General features: G+C 44.7%; 1 protein-coding gene across 1 annotated transcript in view; it reads left to right on the forward strand.

The window, feature by feature from the left end:
* Positions 1–25000, forward strand: part of vps13b (vacuolar protein sorting 13 homolog B) — a 405382-nt gene that overhangs the window by 227529 nt on the left and 152853 nt on the right. Inside the window, exons 33-35 of the mRNA XM_079503680.1 lie at positions 12817–13020; positions 20560–20683; positions 23710–23853. Of these exons, the coding sequence (XP_079359806.1) occupies positions 12817–13020; positions 20560–20683; positions 23710–23853 (472 nt within the window). The remainder of the gene's footprint in view (positions 1–12816; positions 13021–20559; positions 20684–23709; positions 23854–25000) is intronic.

Raw genomic sequence — 25000 nt, forward strand, 5'->3', positions numbered from 1 at the left:
TCTGGAGTCAGTAAAATGAAACTCTGACTGGCAGGAGGGGAGAGGGATGATCGTACTGTAGCAGAAGGAGCGGAGGAGAAGAGTGAGATGAAGGACAAGCGAAAGGAAAGAACAGAAAGACGACAGGGCCAAGAGCATGAAACTGAGAGAAGTGTAGAAAGCAGAACAGAGAGGTGAAGGATTGACCAGTGATTCCTGTAATGGCTTCATTATGAAGCTCATTACCGTCCACATGCAGAGATCAGCATAATCCATCTTCTTTTAGGCTTTTTCTCACTCGATCACTCATTCTATCAATCTTTCTTGATATGCTCTCTCTCTTTCTTGTTCTGTTGCTTATAATCTTGTCTTTCTCACATTCCTTCACAAATTCACTTTTACACTATCCCTGTGTCTCTCTCTATCTCTCGGTTACATCTACTCCTGTCCCTCCCCACCCACGTCTGTCTGTCTGTCTGTCTGTCTGTCTGTCTGTCTGTCTGTCTGTCTGTCTGTCTGTCTGTCTGTCTGTCTGTCTGTCTGTCTGTCTGTCTGTCTGTCTGTCTGTCTGTCTGTCTGTCTTTCTGTCTGTCTGTCCTGCCTATCCTGCCTCTCTCTCTTGTCTATGTCCCTCGTGCACAGTACGTTTCCCACACTCGGTGTGGTTCTCCCTGCTTATTGGAACAGTGTGGCGATGCCAACCAACACAGAGGAGCAGCCAGGCTGCGGCTCGTCTCTGAGCCCACTGTCATTGTGTGACGGGCTCCAGATGAGACTGATTGATCACAGCCTCGTACATGCCTGGACAGGACTTGGCCTACCGTTCGTTAAGCTAGATATGAAGTCGTTCAAGCCACCTGTCGGAGGCCATAGAGAGCCTCTTCTTAACAAGGGATTCTGTCTGTTACTATCTCTCAGACAGTTCTCTCTCACTCTCTCTCTCTTCTCCCTCTCGCCTCACTTTTCATATTGTTGTTGTTGGGCAGATCGAGACTTTTTGCGTTTTTTCATAAATGAATGCCCTATTTTATACATATTTGTATTGTGCAAAAATAGCACAAATAAGCAATGTACAAAAACACGTCACACTTTTTTGATATACAGTATATCTTTTGCCTATAATGGCATGACCAAAATAGCGACGCCAGATTCAGTCTCTCTTTCACAAATATTTAACCAAAAGTATTAACAAGAGCTTGTTAGTAAATATATTTTAACTACATGCGTTCAATTGGAACACAGTTTATTTTCTCCTTTCCCTGAAAAGTTATATACATGCAAAGCTGAATTGCATCAAATTATATATTTTTTTATACACATCAAAAAAGATGAGCACAGTGTAACACACAGTAAAATCGAGATTGTTCTTTTATTGGTCAAATTTGAACAGTAATTAACTTATTTGAGTTACAAGCTTAAAATAAAGAAAGCAAAGCTCACTCTCACTGTATCTCGTCCCTTGTTCCCGAAGCTTCTCCTTTTCCCCTTCGTCTCGGTCCTGAACCAGCAGTGGCAGTAGTGGAGTTGTGGAGAGATGGCAGTAGTGGAGTTGTGTAAACCCTGATGTATCTTCACTCTCTCAAATGTGATTCCTTCAATAAGGCAGGGGGAAGAAAAGGGAGGGGGGGGGGTCCCATATAGAAATGTCACTTTGTATAAATAACGCTTGGTGGTTTTTGAACGAAGGCTAGATCCGCTGCAGAATTATAAACACTGGCCCCGCAGTCATTCACAGAGGAGGAAGAATTAGCCTGATGTAGAAGCCATGTGTGCCCCAGATTATTCTAATTATTTTACGCTGTTTTCCTTGCTGACACAAATGTATTTGGACACTATCTCATGAGAAAGTGGTTATGGCCCCGTTGTTGTGGGCGGGTCTGGGGGCTTCCAAGCTGCTCTGGTGTTCTCGGAGCTTGACCCTGCCTTCTCTTTAAAACTTGTGATTTAGACATAAGTTTTTAATTCTATTATGTGGGAGCTTCCAGCAGCGGGCCGTTGTATTTTGTTTCATTCCGCCTTTTGTTTGTTGGAAGGAAATTTGAATTAGAACAAAATGTTGTTTAAGGTCAAGGCAGACGTCAAGGGGAAGGGACCTACTGTTTTAGCTATCCCATTACATGTTTGTTCAGCCTGTCTGCTAAACCTGTAGCATACGTTAACCTAATCAAATATGGCCATCATTTCCCTGACTTTGTTTAGGAAAATGTCCATGCTTTATACCAAGAAGGATAAGGCCTTGATATGTAATCTGGCTGCTTTAAACATTTGTCAGAATTCAATAATTGCTGTAAACAATGTGTAATCAACTTCAAAGTGCTCTGCCAAAGACCCTCGTTTTCACAGATAAAAATGAGCATCCTCAACAAAACACACTGCGTGCCTGAGTATGTACTAATGCAAACCAGCTTGGCTATATTGAAGCTCTTAATCAATTTCAAGTGGAAAGAACAGTAGTGGCTCATGCTGTTGGATCCATGAAGCAAGCCTAATTTTACAGTGCCATAAAACACCCTCCTAGCTGGAGCACGCACTGAGCAATTTATGTGCAGAAGGAAATGAAGAGCAGTGCATGTGAGGGACACATAATCAGCCTAATTTGAGGCTCATATCATAAAATGTACTGTGTATGTGCGTGCATGCACACGTGTGCTGTGCATCTGCCTGGGTGTTTGCATCATAGAGTTATGTATAATAAGACGTCACTGGATTTCTCCTCCCATCCACTTGCATTGAGTTGCTCACCCAGCGCATGAGGCATTTTTCCGGGTTGGAACCAGTGCATTCTGGGATTGCTTATGGGCCATACGTGCCCGTGCTGGGCGTGCGTTCATGTATAGAGCATAGTGTTCACGTATGGAGCATAGTGCCATGCATAGTACCATGGCCCATAGTGTAATACCACAGCTCAATAACTGATACCCGAAGAAACCCGATAACAAGCTTATCGAGTACCCGGTATCAATAAGCTTTGGGCTTATCAAGCCTGTTATCGAGCATAGCTGTGAAAGGTAAACAGTGTGTGCTTGTTCCAATGTGTAGCGAGTGTATTTAGCGAGTGTGTTGGGTGGGGGGGAGGGGGGGGTATACAAACAAATACAAAATGCAAACATACACTGTAGCAAAGTGGATGTAAATAGAATTATAAAATATAAGTTACAGTACTGGATGTCAATTGTAGCCTGGCTCCAGCCCCTGAATCGCTAGTCACGACCATTACAAAACAATTAAAAAATATGTTCTAGCGATTCATAACATTTTCAACAGTGGTGAAAATATCAAAAGTAAAACATGTACATGTACACTAACTTACTTTGACAGCAGGGACTAGTTAAAAAAAAAAAAAAGACAGACTACCTATACTGTATATGAAAGCACAGATATTGTTAATAAACCTTTAAATTAGCCTTTGTAAAATGTAAAAAAAGAAACTGCATGCATGGTGACCTACGTATGTTAGAGTTCTCATCGGGCCTGAAAATTAAGGCCCGGCCCTACCCTACCCTAACTGGGTCGGCCCGAGGCCCGGCCCGACCCTAACAATTACCATAATGTCAGGCCCGAAAACCCGAAAAAGCCCGAGTGAAAAAAAAGAAAAAGAAAAATGCCACTATATGGCCGCGGCGCCGTGGATTATTGAGACGACCGTACTGTCAGAGAACGCACTAATAGTCTAGTCGCCGAAATAAAGGATTTATGTAACTCACGTTAATTGGCTGATAATGTTCCATTTCCAACATTCTAATGGTTTCCAGCAATTTCCAGGGGTGAGTAAAACATCTTCTGAATCAAAGTAGCAGCGATCCTGAAGTGACGCAGTTAATTATGTCCAATAGGCTACTGTCCCGTTAACAAAGTGCAATTTTTTCATCATTCACCGTTGTGCAACAGTCCCGAACAGAGCTATACAATATTATGACAATTGTCAACTTGGCTATAATCTACTAGGTTACTGTATAGTTTACATTAATCATTGCCTCTCAAACCCACATACCACGCCGCGTAATGTGCGTTGCCTAACCAAAATAACAGACATACAAACCATCAACATGCCGCTCGATGGCGTGTCGAGTCTGTCGATAGCTTGCAGATCTTTTATTTTGGGCAGTGGGCACACAACGTGGCGCGCTGCGCTACGATGGAGAAATTAAATAGCGTAACAGCGCGCTGCGATACGATTTGTAAACCAAATAGCTGTAGCCTACAGTGTGACTGTAACATTGCTTGGTCATCATGTAACTATATTACGTGTATGCAGGCGCTTTCATAGTTATATGGAGCATTTACCGTGGTGACGTTGATTAGGTAGCCTAATTTAGCTTATTCACCCAGCTGGGTTCAACGAGACCGTCGTTAAGCCCCGACGTTTCCAAAACGAGCTATTGCGGATGAATCGATGGTCTTATAAAACATTTAAGCATATGGCAAGTTAACTTAAGTTATATAGTTGATGCTGAGCAGTAAGCAGCTCATTTGGTTGGCAAACCAGAGGCCAGCCAGCGGTAGCAAGTTCAACAACCACCGTTCTATTTTGTCACTTTGGTGCGCTGCTGCTGATCATCGCCTCCTCCTCCTTCAGTCACATATAATAGCCTAAACTGTAAAAGTTAATCGCCAACATTCACCAGCTCAGCCCTCTTCATATTAAATAAATACATTACACAAACAACAGAATTGTAATTTTTGTTATAATAAAATTATAAAAAAAAAAAAAAAAATCACGGAAAATCACAGAGCCCGAGGCTCGGCCCGGCCCGACTAATTATCGTGCATTTTGGGCCCGGCCCTACCCTAAAATGTCGGGCCAGGTCGGGCCGGGCCGGGTTCGGGCAGAGATTGAGAACTCTAACGTATGTCTTGCAATCAGAAACACATTTTCATTGTACTTTATATAAATTACAGTATACTGTGCACAACTGTAATCCCCAGTTTTCTGAAGGTGGCCTACCTGTCTTCAGTTCAGTCACTGATGCAGCAGCAGATTTAAACCGGAAACAGGCGGTCATGTTTACGCTACCACAACAATCAAGCATTTATCATAGGGCAATTTAATATCCAGTCGTACCCCGCCATAGACCACACCATACTTGAAACTGAACTAGAGATTAATGGATTTGCCACCTTCGGGGAAAACCTGGGTTTACAGCTGTGCACAGTTTATTGCTTTTAAGCACTTTTCTTCAAAACTACGTAAGCCACACCCACAAAATGGCTGCAGCGACTAAGAATTCAGACATAGGCGACAGCGACTCAGCGACATACTGTCAAAGTCCCTGCCGGTGAGAGCACAGGCATTATATAAAACTGGACTCATAAGGGTCCACAGCAGAAATAAATCAGGTGTTGGAATGAACGGAGAAACATGCACCTCTGATCCATGTATGGGTTCATGTTTTGGTAATCTGGACGGCACTTCTAATACAACATGTGATACACAGCTGTACAAGCATTGCTCTCTCTCTGATATCATGCGTCAATCCACTTGAAACAGCATCGGATGGAATAATCGCTTTTGGGTGCCGGGTGAGTCCGGGCCCTTTTGTGTTTCAAATGAAGTTCAGTGCGGTTCAGGCATTGTCAATCACAAGAGTGAGTGGGCCGAGTGCCCTGACAGAAAGGGCTTTCAGATCTGGAATCTTCCTCTAACAAAAGAAGGATTATTTTCCTTTAATTAGTGTTAAAGTAGCATTGAGGTATGCGCCTGTTCTACTTTAGCGTGATGAGAATGACTTTATTGGAGGGCACGCCAGATCGTTGGCTACCCCTGCCATGTTCCCCACTGCAGCCAGTTCATGAATAATCTATTCCATGCATGTGTTTAGTGATTAATTAAAGATAAGGCCCGTCGAATTAAAATTACAGTGGGATTACATCATTGTGAAATTGCTTGGTGGGGAAGAGAATCTGGTTTCAATCGCGGGCCGGAGGAAGTCAACAAGGCATTCCCTTCACACCTCGACATCAGGGACCCGCTCCTAAAACCCTGCCTGACATGTTTTATAAAAGCAGCATTATGTCAGTTTTCAGAGCAGGGAGGAAGCATATCAAATCTGTTACTGCTAACAGAGGAAGTGATTTCACAAGTACTGGCCTACTCTGTTTTATGGGAAAAAGGGTAGCATTGTCCAATGGTCTAGCACACGTACAGGCTGCGTTGCACGCATGTGTGTCTACTCTGTGCATGTACACAGACAAAGACACAGCCGGCTCCCTGTGACTCTCAGCAGCAACTTCAATTGAATGCAGAAGTGGATAATAAAACACACACACACACACACACACACACACACACACACACACACACACACACACACACACACACACACACACACACACACACACACACACGCAAGTAAACACACAGATGCTCACACAAACAAACCTACCAGTGATTCTCAGCAGCAGCAACTGCAGTCATGCACAGAAGAGGATCCAAGGCACATTTCTCCGCAGATCTATTGCAGATGTACACCTACCGTACCATATGAAAGAAGCCAGTGAGCAGTCATTGTCTTTAAAAAGCCAGTGAATTACTGTCCCTATTAACTAGGAATGCTCGTGTTTAGAGCTACCTGCAACCAGCAGCCAGAGAACGGCACTGTTAAAGCTAAGCAGACCAGGAGCTGTGCGTGTGCGTGCGTGCGTGCGTGCGTGCGAGTGTGTGCGTGCGTGTGTGTGCGTGCGTGTGCGTGCGTGCGTGCGTGCGTGCGTGTGTGTGCGCATGCATGCACGCATGCTTGTGTTAGAGTAAAGCAGAGCAGAGGCAATGGGAGTGTATGTGTGTGTGTGTGTATGTGTGTGCATGCATATGTGCGTGCGTACATGTGTGCTTTTGCGGATGCACATGCGTGTGCGTATGCGCGCGGGCGCATGTGTTAAAGTAAAACAGAGCAGAGTCGGTGGGAATGAGGACAACATGTGTTTGTTTCAGTGACTGGTAACTGTAGCTCTGTTAGCAGAGACACACTGCAGAGCTCTCCAAGGTAGAACAAAGGCAGCAGATCTGTGTTGGGAGTGAGGGTCATCATCATTTGGAATGGTTAACAGCCAAGTTTGTGTGATACTGTATACCTTTAAAAAATGACTCGGGCTGGCGTTAATAAATGAATCACTTCATCATTCCAGAGTAAGGTCATTTGTTTACACCACTGGATGCAAAAAAAAATAAAGAACGCAAAGAGTAACCTAATGTAAATAGACACTTCTATCTGTGAATTCCTGTGAATGAAACACAGTGAATGAAGCCAAATGAAATAGCTCCTCAATCTTAATGATTGTCAGATCATCTCCTCTCTTAACAGGGAAAATTTAAGTGAGCAGAAACGACAGAATTGGAGCAAGATGGACCTATAAATTACATGGACTGGACTGACATCTTTAACAGGCCATCATGGCGAGCATATGTTAGAAAGTGTCTTCAGAGCAATGTGTCCATCGCAGCCATGTTTATAACCCTGGAGCTTCTCTGACATGTAAACGCCATGGGAGACAAATGGTTCCCGCAATTAAGATGTTGAAATCACAGTGCAAACACTGCCTTTTAGTATACACCATGTCACTGTAAACAGAGAGCCTTTACAGTAGTGCTCTGTCCTCCTTACTGTCTTATACCACTGTCATAGGGGTGGTATAAGCTTGAACTAAACCTTGCTTGTATATAGAAGTAATAGTTTCCCCCTAAGATCTTGTGTAAATATGATATAATTGGTCAAGTATGAGTGTCTTTAAAGCCCAATCAGCCTAATGAATAACAGGCTCCTGTTGGGAGCAGCCTTGGGGATGAGTAATGCTGTTGGTCCTTAAATAGAATACATTATTGATGCGTTTCTCTTGTACATAATGATAGCACATCGGGACTTAGAAAGAAACGGGTTTATTATTTGTTGTGGCTGTACTCCAGAGGTATAAAAGGCATTAAACAGAAGGATCCACATACGTAGTGCCCGTAGCATTTGTATGTGGCGCTTTAAACACAAAATGAAGTACAGTAGCTTTAAGTTGCCAGCACTGACAAATGAGGAGCATTGTTGCAGCTTTGAGAACACATTTGTTTTATTTTGCCTGCTTTTGCGACTTCAATTGAATGTGCTTAAGTCGTCAGAAATTCTTTAGGTTGCAGCAGTTTAAAAAAACGTGAGTGACTGAATTTACCATTCTGCTGACTCGCTGTGTTCCACGACATCATTTTTCCCTCTCAATCTGAGGGCTGCTCAGCGTTCTAATTCGGAGCCCTAATTACTATAATTGGTAGATGCAAATTAACAGCAATTGGACTTGACTGGGGTCATAAATCCACCGCTCAGAAGTCGCCGAGTTTTTTGGCAATTGAGACTGGACCACCGTCGGCCGGGGTGCTTAACTTACTAAGTAATTGCAAGTTTCATGAATCATAATGCATATGAATTCCCCCTCGGCGCACAGACAGGCCCAGGGGGATTCTGATCTAGGCCGTTGGGAGTCGGCTCCCAGTCAGCTGAATGAAAAAGGCGCTGCTCCGCTTAGCTCTCCCCGCGACAGAAATTCCATAGGAGAGATGCTGGATGCTAATGGTGGTTGCTTAATAACACTTGAACCCACAGAGAAAGAATATTACGACCACAGCTGACTCACTCGCTGTCGTAGAATTTGCAGATGAATTGATACAGTTGATGCTGGTCTCACAGAGCACTTTGGTTCATGGATATTACTTTACGGCTTAAACAAAGTGGGAGCGACCCCCGCCGCTAAATGAAACGACACAGCGAGAAAGACATGCACCGTTAGCATTTCAATGCAGTATGTGCTCCTTCAGTTCAAATATACAGTAGTTGGGGTCCACTCAGAACAAAGAACACAGAACCCCTTGTGAAGTTCAGCACGTCTGTGTACGGAACTAATTTAGCTTGACTTGGCTGAATTAAGCCTGAGATCTCAATGAAATTTCTACTCAGTATGTATGTTCTACCAGGATAACTGAAACAGGGGGCCCGCCTCACTCACTCACTCTCACACACACACACACACACACACAAACTCATGCACACGCACGCACGCACGCACGCACGCACGCACGCACGCACGCACGCACGCACGCACGCACGCACGCACGCACGCACGCACGCACGCACGCACGCACGCACGCACACACACACACACACACACACACACACACACACAGGTTCACACATACTCCTGCCCCGGCTGAACGTGTAAGCAGACATGTATTGCATGTGATTGCTGGGGAAATGGAGTGAAAAACAGGTCTGGGGTTGCGGGTTCAGGTTGCGGGTTTCAGAGTGACGAGATCCAGAAGCCGGTGGGCCTGGTATTACCCTGCTGCTTCCTGCCCCTGTGGCCTGGAGCAGGGGATGGGGGGGGCGGAGGTTGTTAATGCCAGGGGCCATGATACTAGAACCTGCCCCACAGGAGTACCTCTGGAGGGGGCTGAACCCCAGCCCACGGCTCCCACAGTCCTACCGCCAGCCGCTCAGACCCAGTCCAGATCCCACTGTGGTTTGTTTTATTACCTTGAACCACAGCTAACCTTCAAAACCTCGGCATGGAAATGGAGGCCTCCCAGGATTCCCTTCTTTCACTCTTTCAACAATTCCTCTCACTTATTTGCCATTCCTTGTGCAGTAGGCTTCTCTGTTGATGTAATTCTGTCCTTTTTCTTTTCTTTTTTTTTACTCATTCACGCACACACACATTTCAAGCCAGAAGCTTATCTCAGAACCGTGATGTGCAGTAGCACAGATACTCCTCCTCTTGAGGCATAGAACGGTGTGCTAGCCGTTTATTGCTGTGTGTACTTGCTACTAATGTGTTCTGCGTGCATGCAGATCCTTCCATGTATCCTATTAGTACCTCAGCACACCATTCCAAACCTGCTGCGCGTTAAAGCACCCATTCCTCCCACACGCTTGCCTTAATAACACAAATGATGATTGATGCTCTGCCCGGTGCAAGCATGGGCCCGTGGAATGCAACACGGAGAACAGAACATGCACTGTAATTAATTGCCCATTTGTAAACTTGTTCGCCTAACTTCTCTTCTACAGAGTTCAGGACATTATCTATTTATTCCTTTTTTTTTGTGTGCCCATGATGAAGCAACAATGAGCAGTTCCCCCAATGGTCTAGTTAAGAAGCATTGTCTTTGCCTTGTCTTGACTATTTTGTCCTTGTTTCCCACTCGAGGACTTGAATTAGAGGCTTTGAGTTTGAGCCATAATAATGTTGGAAAGAAGCCCTCATATTTCAGCTCTGATGCAAAATCAGCCCAGTGGCTTTTAGGAGTTAAATTGGGTTTAAACTGTGTCAGAAAAAGAAGTGTTTTTTAAAATAATAGCCACGAAACGCCATGAAACAGAACTTTCATACAGCTGAGAGCTTTTGATCCATTTTTATAAATAGCAGAATTTTGTCGTAAAAATAATGTTTTTGCGGTCTTTTCCTGCAATTAAAATAAGGTTTGGCTCAGGAACAAGGGGCCGAGCTAACTACTTCATGTTTGAGAAAACTCTCTCTTATTTCTCTCCCCTCCCTCCCTCCATCCATCCATCCATCCCTCCCTCCCTCCATCTCGAGAGCATATGTCATTTATGACTTGTTATTTTCAATTTTCCCCCATATTTTCCACATGGCAGCAGCAGGCAGATGTGTGATAATGTCATGTGAGAGGGTGCAGCAGGGAGGGTGTGCTCCACCTGCCCTGCTCTGTATGTGTTTAGTTCTGCCGTGTGGACGGTGGGCAGAGTGCTTCTGGCCGTGCTTTCCCAGGACATTTCTCTGATTCCTCTTGGCCGAGCGGTGTGGTCTTCACATGACCAATCAAATATGTCAAACGCGCCAGTGTTTTTCCCCCCGCGTGTACAACAAGCGAGTCTGGCTCCAATTATTATTGCACCCCAAGGGGAACTTCCAAAAATTCCTCCCCTTCTCGTTTGTCAGAAACGAAGCTCTCTCGTTTCCTGCGATTGGCTGAAATATGTCTTTTGATATTAAATCACGGCGGTTTCCACTGGCTACATGACCAAGACAAATGTTTATCATATTTATTTATGTCATTGGAGATGACCCTGCAGCCCAGCAATGTGGAGTCTTGGCTGCAGACTCCCATGTTATGTTGATTATGAGTAAGAGAGTCTCCCAAATAAGCTGAAGTTAAGAGATAATTTGGACAGTGGATGAGGTAACTGCGGTTTGTTTAATGTGAAAAATACAGTTATAGAGAGGGGGGGGGGGGGGCATGGAGGTACGGTTTCAAAAGACCAAATGAATCTAGACTGACACATCCCACCCAAACGTTACAGGGCTCTTGGTTTGAATTATATCATTTTTCTGTTGATAAATGTGGCTCCAAATGTTGATTAGGGATCTGTTTCAGTTGTTTGTATGTCAACAAATCCAGCTAAATCCAGTTATACACCTCTGATCTCCCATTGCCATTGTTTTTGTACTTGGTGCGCATTGTCATAACATCACGCTCTGGTTGCGGCCTTCCCAGTGCAGCTAAGGGAGTGGAGACGTTGAATGAAAATTGCCATTGACATCGCCGAAACAAATAAAACTCCACATGCTGCCACTACATCTGTAGCCATTTTAAGCCCCTTATTTGTGCTGTTAAAGCTCTCATTTGAATTCACCAGCACAAATAAACATATCATAATGAAGCCAACGGCCCTGATGTCATATGCAGATGTTTGAATTTTGATTATTCTTCTTTGCCTGGTGAATTTGTCAGGATCGCGTCCCTGAAAGCAAAATACATGACATCATTGACTTCATGGCGCTGACGGGCCCAATGTTTGCTCTCTTCACTACAGCACTTCAGCTATGGAGACAGCTCTGCCTGCTCTTCACATATCTTTAGATCTCTTCTACCGTGGTAGAGTTTGTGTATACCGTGTTCCACTAGATGGAGAGAGGGAGGGAGATGGGGAGCAGGAGAGAGGTATCAAGGGCCCCAGTCTGCAGACTACCGTGCCGTCCAACTGAATTTTTAACAGTGTTTACGGCTAATGATAACTTGGCATAAATCTGAACTTTTTAAAAGGCAAATGATTTCACCTGAGGCCTGCTGGGTTATTTATCTGAGTTCTGGGTATTTGAGTGTCTCCCAGAGGGTTTAATTTGTCCATAATTCAACTTGAATATGAAACCTGTAGGCTTCTAAACCACTGAATGAGCACTGGTAGGGAGGGGAATAGTAGTGGTTAGGGACTGATGCCAGGATCTCTTTACTGGTTCAGTAGAACACGGTGCCTGCATGGTGTACTGCTGGACTTAGAATATGCTACTATAATGGCCTGGAAAGTCTGCTGCAGTATTATGACATAATAAAAACAACATATCATGTTCTATACATTGGGGTTGTTGTGCTTAGACACCATTTATATCCACTGTAATCTGCTTATTGATTGATTGGCCTTTGATGTGAGTTGGACCATGTGATGCTTTCTCTGAAATATCTCGCTTTAGTTCTTATTCTCTGCCTCTCTCTCTCTCTCTCTCTCTCTCTCTCTCTCTCTCTCTCTCTCTCTCTCTCTCTCTCTCTCTCTCTCTCTCTCTCTCTCTCTCTCTCTCTCTCTCTCTCTCTCTCTCTCTCTCTCTCTCTCTCAATTCAATTCAATTCAATTCAAAGGAGCTTTATTGGCATGAGAAAACGTACGTTTACATTGCCAAAGCAGAAGTGGAACAAGACAATCAAAATAGAACAATGTATTTACAAATAAATATTGGATATAAATAGGAATCAAATAAAGGTGTAAACAGAGCTGTGTTATATTACCACTTTGGGTGATACTATCTTGTGAAACTATAAAAAGATTGTGCATTTCTCTCTCTCTCTCTTCCTAGACGTGCACTCAACCTAGGCATCCTGCGTGACCCGGGTTCGGAGGTGGAGGACCGTCAGTACCAGCTGGACCTCCAGTCCATCAACATCGGCACGGCCCAGTGGGAGCAGCTCAAGCCGGAGAAGGAAGGGTCGAAGGGGGGAACATCAGCAGAGAGCGAGAGGAGCTCCCAGAATCCTGCGCTGGAGTGGAATATGGCCAGCAGGTGAGAAATAATATTATTGGAACTACTGGTAGACAGTATGTGAAAACTGATGTAGTACTGGATACAAGAGATGGGTGGAACCAGTACTCTGACACGGGTACAACAGGTATTGCATAGCCGGGCGGGGCATGGATCTCCAACTTCCATCGTTACTGACTCGGTGCTCTACAGCCGGGAACCGGTCTACATACAAATACAAGGATACTTATATAATTAATACACATTTCATTTAACCTTTTACAGTAGAGAGGTTTCCAGAGCATTGCAAATATGTCTTATTTTAATATAGGCCAATATTGTACCAAGTACTGGCAATACAGTATAGCTGCAGCAACTTCCTCCACTTGTGATGTCATAACTGTGCAGTTCCATGCTCCTACCAGTAGGGTTACCTTTTCAAAACTTCTCATTTTAATTAATTTGCATAATGTGTTCTGCAGAGACTGTGCTCACACAATAATACAATATAACAACAATATAATATAATACAGATTTAAAAAAGGAATAATATTGGATGAGACAAATATAAAGTTAAAGTACAGGTAGTACAGCAGTATGATGAACATCTTTAACACAGGTGCAGAAAGCCTTATTATTTAAGCAGCAGGATCAAATGTGCAAAGCCACTTAGATATACATAAAAAAAACCCGTGTGAAGTGAGGGGCGCTAATATATTAAAGTCTAACTCAACTTGATTAGGTGATGTAATGGTGATGTAAAACAAACGGTGCCAGCACAAACTTTAAATGCCATTAACAATAAAGAGACATTATGATGTAATGAGGGACAATATGACTAAAAACAAACATTAAACCTGTAGGAGGGGCTAACGCCCCTCAAAAACAATTGTCTGTTCCACTTGTCTACTTACATGTGCAAGTAACATTTTGAGCAGCTGCTTACGGTTGTTTATATAGTTTTTTGAGTGGTGCAAACCACTCCAACAACTGGCTCTGTACCCGTGTTCCGTGTTTGTTCGTACCAAAAAAACGAGCATGATTGCTATGGTTAGTGTGTGACGTCACTGACATCACGTCAGACCACAGCTGATCAGGCTATATAAGACCTTGCACCACTCAGTTCACACGGGTGTGATTTTTGTTGTTAGGGGTAGGGTTAGGTATTCAGGGCTCTGACAGCCACAGGGGAAAACCTCTTTCTGGGCCTTGCGCCCCGAGGCTGTGCGACACCTCCTCCAGCGCTTTCCACTTGGCATCATTATAAACAATCCGTTACTAGGATGATGTGTATTTTTTTGCCATACTCAAGCACCTGCTATCGTATAATGTCCTGCAGGGACGGAAGAGAGCTCTATTTGGGGAGCGCCCAGCCGACCTCACCATATTCTGTAGCACTAGCAGGCCCTGGGAAGAGCTCTTCCCATACCATAGAGAGCACTAGCAGGCCCTGGGAAGAGCTCTTCCCATACCATAGAGAGGATTCTCTGGGTTGTAACAGACTAGAGAGATTTCAGGACGTTGAGGTTTCTCAGGTGGTACAAAGTCAAAGTCAAAGTCATACGATTTGTCACACGCGTTACCGCAGTGAAATTTGTTCTCCGCATTTGACCCATCTCTTGGAGCGGTTGAGCCGCAGCCAAGGAGCGGTGAGCTGCAGCGTGCGCCGTGCTCGGGAATCATTTGATTAGTAGATTTGACCCCCAATCCAACCCTTACTGGTGGTGTCTCGCTGGCGTCTGTGTGCATACTTTATGGAGAACCAGGATGACTGGAAGGGATGATGGAGGGCTCGAGCCGCTCGACTGAGGACGACCAACAGATACTTTGGGATTTATATTGGATATCATCCCTCACCTTCTTCCCAGACACTCAAAGGTTGTTTTTTTCGTACAGTACTAATCAGACACTTGTCTCGAGGGTCTTTGTTTAGGAGCATCGCAGATGTTCTTAATCAGTGAAGAACGTTGTCATCCCAGAATAATCTTTAAAGTCGGTGCGCTCTGTGAAAATTGATGATGTGGGATTTCTCCCTGATCGTCTGTATTTGTGTATCTTGCTAATTAGAGTGAAATCGGAATCCTGGTCAGAGTCCCTCGGAGTACAACCACTTATGCTACACTGCCAAATCATATAAAAACATTTTAAAGCCTACGCAACACGTCTCAAGCTGTGTAGTGGTTGTCTATAAAATGGCAGGCGCAGTCATCTGTGGAGCAGAGGTCATACCAGTAGAATCTGTACGTAGTATATTTCTAGCGTTAACCTGTGTTAACTCACACGAGTCAGGTGCTGTGTGTGATCTGCTAGAATGTCCCTATAATTCATCTGGTCAGTCTTGATGTGGGGAGCAGCATATAGTTCTTGCGTTAGCTCCCTCCCTCTCATGTAGCGTCTCTCCATATAGTTCTTGCGTTAGCTCCCTCCCTCTCATGTAGCGTCTCTCCATACGCAGCTCCCTCCCTCTCATGTAGCGTCTCTCCATACGCAGCTCCCTCCCTCTCATGTAGCGTCTCTCCGTACGCAGTCATAATTACAAACCCTGTCATTTTTATAGAGTCGGGAGCTAAAACAAGCACCAGTGTAACGGCCTGTTTGGCCCAGAGTTGCTTTTTTTTCTCACTTGTGTTTTGAGAGGGAACAGGCCCAAAAATCACAGAATCACAGGCAAAGAGTCCAGATTTGTTCCCTGTCAACTAAAAATAAGCCCTGTGGAAGAATGCAGCACGGCGCAAAATCAACACGGGGCTGATTGAGACAGAGCGCTCTCAGGTCAGCAGGGCTTTGAATGAGACTGGGGGAGACCAGACACACATCTCTCACACACGCACACGCACACGCGCACACACACATGCACGCGCGCGCGCGCACACACACACACACACACACACACACACACACACACACACACACACACACACACACACACACACACACACACACACACACACAAAGCCTCATAGTCATCACGCACACCTTACTCACTCTCACACATGTGTGTATGCTTAATACTAACAATCATACATTGTCTCTGTCTAAGACACACACACACACACACACACACACACACACACACACACACACACACACACACACACCTCACAGTAATAATCAAAGCTGGCGGTGCAGCCAGCTCTCCGCAGTACACTGAGGTCAAGGCTGTCTCAGAGAGAGCTTCTCCACAGTGTGATAGTGTATGGAACCTGGCCAGGAGACACTGAGGCTGCCTGCCTCTGTTGCTGCTGCTGCTGCTGCTGCTGCTGATGGGACCTCAGATCTGCCTGAAGACTCCTTTATTATTACAACCATTCAGGGCTCATTTACAGCAAGACCTCATGTTAGCTCTTTTTTGTGTGCCTGCTGTCTCTGGTGCTCACAGTTTTGTTTTCCTTCATTCGTTCATTTTTCGGCTTCTCGCTTCGGTTGTCCGTTTTGCGTTTAGCCCCCCTCAATTCCCCTTTGGTTTTTCTTTTAAACTGACGTCCGTTTCTAATTCCCCCTCTCTCGTTCTCAGCAGTAGTTTTTCCCATCCTTTCCCTCATGTTGACCTACTCAGACTATCACAGCCAGGGTCTGTAGTAAAACACCGCCTTTTAGTAGCACGATTGGACCTATTTTATAGTCTAACAGTATGCCTGGCGATCCCACTCCTGAGCCTGACAAGCTGTGTGAGCGAGTATGAGGCTACTGGGGCCTAGTACACCCTCATTCTTTATTTGACTCTCTCTCTCTCTCTGTCTCACTCTCAATGAGAACGAGGCTTTTGGGGCCTGTGGCTGACATGCAGGGCCAGAATTTCTGAAGGGACAATGAGGTGAGACTTTGGGCTCACACTGACCATAGCCTCTTTAAGATGTCGCAAGTTGGTTGTGGGCCTGGAGCGCTGTTGAGGATTTGTTTGCATGATCACCTAACTCATAACAAAATAGTCACTGTACCTATCTAGCAGGCTGCACAGTACCATTGCATACCGGACTATTTATTCTTTTTCATAGTGAGTCACTGTGGCCTCACATAATTGGCACTGCTTTATTGGTATACATAAAACATTTAGTCCCTGTGATTAGTAAAGTTTATGAGAACCATGTATTTAGAATGAGGTTATCAGGCTGCTAGCAGGATTTAGGATTTTCTGTTTGTTTGTTTGTTTGTTTTACTTTAAAAAAGTCTATAGATTAAAAAGTCATGAATCTGTAGATATTTTCCATAAATCTAAACTCTTTCTTCTCCTAATTAATTAATTAATTTCCTGCAAATTGTTTTGGTTTGTGCTGTACATGACAATCACTCAGCTACTTTCGTCATTTGTCCTAATGTTGCTGCTAAATAACACTTAAACTCGCTGCCAGTCCGGGCAGGGGAGGAGGGGCTGCTTCAGCTGTGAGCAGATCTCAGGTTTTCCGCAGAGAAAATTGGATCGCCTTGTTTTTTTGTTGTTTTTTTTCCCTTCATGGGCCCCCACGGTGTGGAGCGCACCGGTTTCACCGTTTGCACGTTGATATTTACACCACTGACATCACTGATGACTGAGCATCTGTACAGTCTGTGAACATATCTCTTTGGTCAAGGTGAGGGTAGGTCAGAGCCGTCATTGTTTCAGCCCGAAGGTGAGCACACTACTATTATCCTCACTATTTATTCATTAATTATTTTGGAAATTTGATGGCAGAAACCTCATACTCATACATGCAAGTCATTCAAACCTTTATCTAAATACTCTGTTCCATCTCTACAATGTCCAGCTTGTTTAGGACATGTAGATTACAATTTGCATTTTTGATATCTTCAGGACTTTTAAAAAATAGTTTTCCTTTATTGATAGTATCAAGTAAAGATGGACAGGAAAGAGGGAGAGAGAGAAGGGGAGAGACATACAGCAAAGGTCTTCATGAACAGGACTTGAACATGCAACACGCTAGTCCAAAGCCTATATGTGGCATGTGCCTGGCACTTATAACGCAATTAATACTTTAACACTAACATTTCTAGCTACTACTAGTGGCTCCCAACATAGTGAGCCCACGCTGTTATTGAGGAGGTTTTGAATCTCGGTTAAAGGTGGTGTTTCCTTGTCTTTTAACTCCCTGGGTCAGACGGTAGCTTCCAAAAGCAAACAGCATTATTCAGGGTGTTTGGTTAGCACCGCTGTTCTGCTCTATCCTGGCTGTACGCAGTGGAAGCTCTGTAGGGAAAGCACGGCGGCTGTACTGCTGTGTACAGTACACTCCGACCGCAGCCACACAACCCAGACATAATTAAGCGTCATTTAGAAGGTTCCTACACACAAAGGATGGATGGAGTCCAATTCAGTTTTATTTGTCTGCTGCGATTACACACACTGAACAAAAACACACCACTCCGGTCGTAACAAGCCACGACACAAGCCAACGTTTTCAAAGTTCACACCTTTCCTTCCCTTCTGCCCTTCCTCCCTCCCTCTATCCTTTCTCACTCACTCTTTCTCAATTCTACACTGCAGTGGTAGACTTTGCGTGTTCGTGATCGCTGTCTTTTTTTCTGGAGGGGGGGGGGCTTAATTCCAGTAGTTGTGGATCAGCGGTGGGCTCGGTCGGCTTCCTGAGGTTTTGCGAGGAAATTCCAGCGCCGTGGGTCCGCTGACAGGATCTGTCCTCATCACAGCGCATGGTTCCAGGCTAGGAAAGACCCAGTGTCAGGGAGCCGTGAACTCTGTCCACCTCCCCTCCTCTCCTCAACCCAGGGCAGCCTCCCTCTCTCTCTCTCTCTCTCTCTCTCTCTCTCTCTCTCTCTCTCTCTCTCTCTCTCTCTCTCTCTCTCTCTCTCTCTCTCTCTCTCTCTCTCTCTCACACACTAAATTGCTCATACAGCTTAGCTTTATATGAATCATAGGATCATCACACGCTTATACAAGGTTGTTGCTTTTTTGTGCCACAGCCATTACATGATGTGCGTATACATCCACCAAAGTGTGCACGTGTATGCACATACAGTACAGTTCTATACCTACATGTACGTATATGTGTGCAACTACATATATGTACACAGTATGCACAGGCCCACAACTCACACATACAACACATTAAATGCATGCATGCAAACATAATCACAAATCCCCACCCAAATCCCTCCATGGGGGGCGGCTAGGTTTCCATGCAGGGCTCTTCTTTGGCTCTCTTGCCCCCATGGCACTTCCATATTACTGGTAAACCGAGCTGCACGCCTCCCTGCCTCACTGGTGAATGATAGCACCTGTCTCCTGCAACGAGACACTCACTGTTTCACTCCCTGTCTGAGGGGAGATTAGCCAACACCAATTGGCCTCTCAAAGATCATTTCACCTTCGAATTAGGCCTCCCTCAACCCCTCTCAGAGGAGAAATGTGTCGGGCAATAATCCCTTTAGGGCACTGGTAATGCATTTGTGTAACAGAAGTGAATATGATATTGGTCCTGGTTAAGTACTGTACTCCAGGCCACCTAGAAACAGGGCCCTTCCTAATCCTAGCCAACTATAAATATTGGAAGCTGTGCTGCTTGATTGTTTTAATAGCAGCAGATGTGGCAATTAACACCACCTTATAAAGCCCACTTGTATATTTGTTTTACTGCTAACAAATGTTCCCACAAATATGACTTGATTGTGGGAATGAACATTAGTGAAATGGAGAGAGTTGATGTGAGAAGGTCTCAGTTTGGGCTTGTGTATACAATTAAGGGGTGTTCCCAATAGAGACTTGTCAAATAATGTCTCACTCCGTCTCTGTAACTATATTCAAGCTTCCAGCTATAATGTGTTGCAGCAGAAATTTGAAATGCCCAGTTATGGAAATATTTCACAGGTCGGGCATTCATGTGAAAATAGGGTTTGAAGTCTGTTATTTGGATTTCAGCTTTTTCACCCTACTGGTTTGAATTTGTAAAGCCAGAGAACGTTTGAAATGTGCGTCTGCTTGTCAGCTAGGACATAACAATAGCTCAGTTGTAAATGTTTTGTGGTTTTGACTGTGTTGTGTTGAGTTGTCATTTGTACGCAGAAGGGACAGTCTTACAGAGATTTTACAAAATGGTAACAATAACAACAAGTTATTAGTAAATAGAACTGGTGGAATTTTAGTGAATAAGTGATCCCTTATGGTCATTGGCACTGTTATAGCTATATTGAATATAGCACTGCGAAAACAACACATACCACAGCTTATGCTGTATATATCATGTAAATTAAAATAAAACATTACAAAACATTTGTTTTATTCACAAAGACACAAACATACCACCTTACAACACACACACACACACACACACACACAGTCACACACACACACACACACACACACACACACACACAAGCGCACACACACACACACAAGCACACACACACACAAGCACACCCCCACCCAACAGACACATCCGTACATACATTTCTATATATATATGTATGTATATATAATTATATATATATATATATATATATATATATATATATATATATAATTTATATATACTGTATGACTTATACGTATAAACTGACCAAAATGTACCAGAGCCTACGTAAATACAGTAATGTGTAGCCTAATAGTTTGTTCTTCTGTGTGTTGATGTCCAGTATCAGGAGACATCAGGAGCGCAGGGCCATCCTGACTCCCATCCTGACAGACTTCTCTGTCAGAGTGACTGCTGCCCCGGCCATCATCTTCAGCAAGAATGTGCCTGACAATGCACAGGTCGAGGTCAGTATGTACTAAGTACTACTTTTTCCCCAAGAGTACCTATATGCAGTTACTATAAAAACAAAATAACTTGTAACGTAAATCATGTTACATTCAAACTAGACATTTCTGCAGTCCATGGATTTTCTCATGAACATTGATATCAGCCTGTGAACATACCATTCTTTCTCCAATTTGTCCAGTATCCACACTGACCACTTGTGCCCTTTGACTAAAAAGTAAAAACCGCTAACTACCATTACGGCCGTAACCCAGGCAAACCATTTCTCATAGGGAAATGCACGCTGATTATGTGAGACGTCAGATGCATTTAAGTTTTACATCTTAAACATGCAGCAACGTCCTCATTACAGAAAGCTTTCCTCCATCAGTCTGCCGCGTAATGGAGGCTTTTGACCCACAGAGTTCAAGCCTTTCTGCTTATACAGCTGACGGTTTCTGGCACGGCGCTCTGAGACTTCCTGCCTCTTTGATGCCTCATCCGTCCACGCTAACGTGCCCCATGACAATGCATAACAGCTAATCCATAGTTCGCACACTGACACACGCACGCACGCACGCAAGCGCTGATTTGCAGCGTCCGAACAATTCAGAGAAAGAGTTACAACAACACACAGTATGGGTCCGATGTAGAGGGACTTTCTGTGTGGAGTTTGCATGTTCTCCCCGTGTCCCCTAGGGTAGGTACTAGGTACCCTCACAAAAAACATGGAGTAATCCTAGTCTCTAAACTGCCTCCCCCTGGCCAGCCAGGGCGCCTGATGGAGGGGAAAGGAACTGGTTGGAATAACGTGTTCCCCTTCCACGCGTTACGTCCAACCAGGGAAACTCCCACCTGTCAGGTGAAAAGAAGCGGCTTGGACTCCTCATACTGTGAAGGAAGTATGAGGTCAGTCTGTTGCTCTCCCTAGGTTGGCAGAGGGAGTATAGAGCCCAGGATTACGTTAGATAATTGACACTGCGTGGAAAAATGGGGTTACAAAATCATGGGATAAATTTAAAAAAAGGAAAAAAAGAATGGGATGTAGAAAATGCTCACCAGTGGACCGCATATTTAAAATAAGCTCATGTATTAATGGGTATTGTTATTAATTTCATTCACTCCTAACAAGCTACATAGATTTAAAATAGCATATAGACCGTTATTCATACTTGGAAAGTACCTTTATAGTAGTAACCTTTTCCCATATTTTTTTATTCTTATTAAGATTTTTATCGCCTAAATGAACAAAATATGTTGTGTAGAAACAGTATATTGATTCATTAAGTGCAGGTGCTGGTTTGTGTAAATCTCAAAGTAGCAGTGAGTGATATCCTGTTAGATGTTAGCAGACTGGACCGCTGGTTGTGGGCGGAACCCTAGAGAGAATTGAACGAGAGGAGAGAAGGAAACAAGGGGGAAATGACACAGTGAGAGAAAAAGATGAGAATGACATGGGAGGTCACCCACAATGCTGCTGCTGTTTTGTGTGGTCCTTGCTCTCTGACTCAAATCTCTCACTCTCTCTCAACTGTATTTTTTCCTCCTACTCCCTCTCTAAGCCCTGTTTTATACACGCAACACATGACACATGAAAATAGCCAAACTACAAGCTCACAACACATCGCATGACGACACAACACGTTGTGAGCTTGTAAACCTGCTTTATTGCAATTTGAGAAGAATTGTTTTTAATCTTTAAACGTTTTCATTCTAGAATGACATGCCTAACGCTTTCTCCACCAATCTCTCCTTCCTCAGTTAATTAGCTGGAAGCTCTGTGTGGAACTTGCATTTCCAAGGCGAATTTAAAAAAATGCTTCTAGTGATAAACCTGCCTCATATTTGCATACTGGGCCCTGATTGGTGCCCCACAACTTCGGGGGCAACGAAATCCAATCACAAGCGAGCAGGGACAGACTAATCTTCCAAGGGCTTCTTTTGTTTTTTTTGCTCTAGCAGATTCGCCTTGTTTCCAGGCTATCACTTAAGCCCAACCACCTCACCTCTATTCCTCCTCCGTTGGTCGGATCACTTCATACCTCTTTCACACACAATTCCCATCCTCTACCTCCTCTCATTGTCTAGGAGGTGGTGGTGTGTGGTCACTCTCTGGAGGTGAATGTGACCATCCTCTGCCTCCTCTCCTTGTCTAGGAGGTGGTGGTGTGTGGTCACTCTCTGGAGGTGAATGTGACCATCCTCTGCCTCCTCTCCTTGTCTAGGAGGTGGTGGTGTGTGGTCACTCTCTGGAGGTGAATGTGACCATCCTCTACCTCCTCTCATTGTCTAGGAGGTGGTGGTGTGTGGTCACTCTCTGGAGGTGAATGTGACCATCCTCTGCCTCCTCTCCTTGTCTAGGAGGTGGTGGTGTGTGGTCACTCTCTGGAGGTGAATGTGACCATCCTCTGCCTCCTCTCCTTGTCTAGGAGGTGGTGGTGTGTGGTCACTCTCTGGAGGTGAATGTGACCATCCTCTGCCTCCTCTCCTTGTCTAGGAGGTGGTGGTGTGTGGTCACTCTCTGGAGGTGAATGTGACCATCCTCTGCCTCCTCTCCTTGTCTAGGAGGTGGTGGTGTGTGGTCACTCTCTGGAGGTGAATGTGACCATCCTCTGCCTCCTCTCCTTGTCTAGGAGGTGGTGGTGTGTGGTCACTCTCTGGAGGTGAATGTGACCATCCTCTGCCTCCTCTCCTTGTCTAGGAGGTGGTGGTGTGTGGTCACTCTCTGGAGGTGAATGTGACCATCCTCTGCCTCCTCTCCTTGTCTAGGAGGTGGTGGTGTGTGGTCACTCTCTGGAGGTGAATGTGACCATCTTCTGCCTCCTCTCCTTGTCTAGGAGGTGGTGGTGTGTGGTCACTCTCTGGAGGTGAATGTGACCATCCTCTGCCGCCTCTCCTTGTCTAGGAGGTGGTGGTGTGTGGTCACTCTCTGGAGGTGAATGTGACCATCCTCTGCCTCCTCTCCTTGTCTAGGAGGTGGTGGTGTGTGGTCACTCTGTGGAGGTGAATGTGACCATCTTCTGCCTCCTCTCATTGTCTCCTCCTAGGAGGTGGTGGTGTGTGGTCACTCTCTGGAGGTGAATGTGACCAGCAGTCTGGACTTCTATGTCAGTGTGGCCCAGGTTCAGCTCCTGCAGCAGCTGCTCAGGGACAACATGGTGGGAGCTGACACCCCCGAGAGCACAGCAGAGGTACGTACAGGAGACACACAGATACCACTGGCTAATAAGGCACTTTATTAGGTATACAACCGCTCGTCGATCATCATCATTGTGGGGCCGCCACTCCGTAATGTTACAATTTACAGTTTAAAGCGGAGGTTCAGTTACTGTACAACTAAACATTACGTGTGATCTAAGTGACTTTGGACGTGGTATGATTGTTGGTGCATCCAGCATTATCCACATCTGAGAAATGGCCTCCAAACGGCGTAGTTGTGTAGAGTTTACAGAGAACGGTGTGATAAACATAGAAGCATCCAGTTAGCAGCAGTTCTGTGAGCCAGAACAAGTTGTCAATGAGAGAGACCAGACTCTTTTAAACTAACCTGGAGACTTCATGTACACAAACAATTCAGTACAGCAGTGGTCTATGTTTGCATGTTTGTGTGTGTATATTATATAGGAAAGGGGATTGGTTGTCTAATTCTAGGGCCCGCTGTGGTGTCCGTGAAGAACTTAACCCTGGGGTCTAAAGAGCCATGTACAATGCAGAGGTATTTGGGTTGTAAGGCCAAATATCCTTATGTATATATCCTATGGATATATACATGTGGGTCCCTCTTGAAAATGAGATGCTGCATCTCAAGGGGCTGTCCCTTCAATACAGATCTGAAAATCTGAAATCTATAAGGGAGTGACAGCCGGCGGTCATAACCATAAACAAACCCGATAGGCATACAGGAATGTCACTATGACCCAGACATAACCATAAACAAACCCGATAGGCTCATAGGCATTTATAGAGATCCAGTTGTCAGGAGTGACAACTGTGTGTGGGTGACCACTATAATAGAGACCACTATACACATAATAGTCCGTCACATATACAGTAGATGTGACGGACCGACTCCACACTCAGCGTGCGCAGCAGCAAGGAAACGAGGCAGTGCGGTGCTCGCCGTCTAGTAGTTCAGATATCCAGTTGTGTAGAACCACCAATCCAACCAATATGTCCATATATGGACATTTCAATATACAGGTATGTCATATAATGATGGACAGACAGAAACAGACATCTCCATATATGGGCACAAAAAGGACAGACAATCGGGTACGGGTACTCTGACAAAGCACTCCCTCCCTCTTTCCCTCACTCTCCTTCTCCCTCACTTCCTAT

This window comes from Electrona antarctica (genome assembly GCF_951216825.1).
Source record: "Electrona antarctica genome assembly, chromosome: 6".
Lineage (NCBI taxonomy): Eukaryota > Metazoa > Chordata > Actinopteri > Myctophiformes > Myctophidae > Electrona > Electrona antarctica.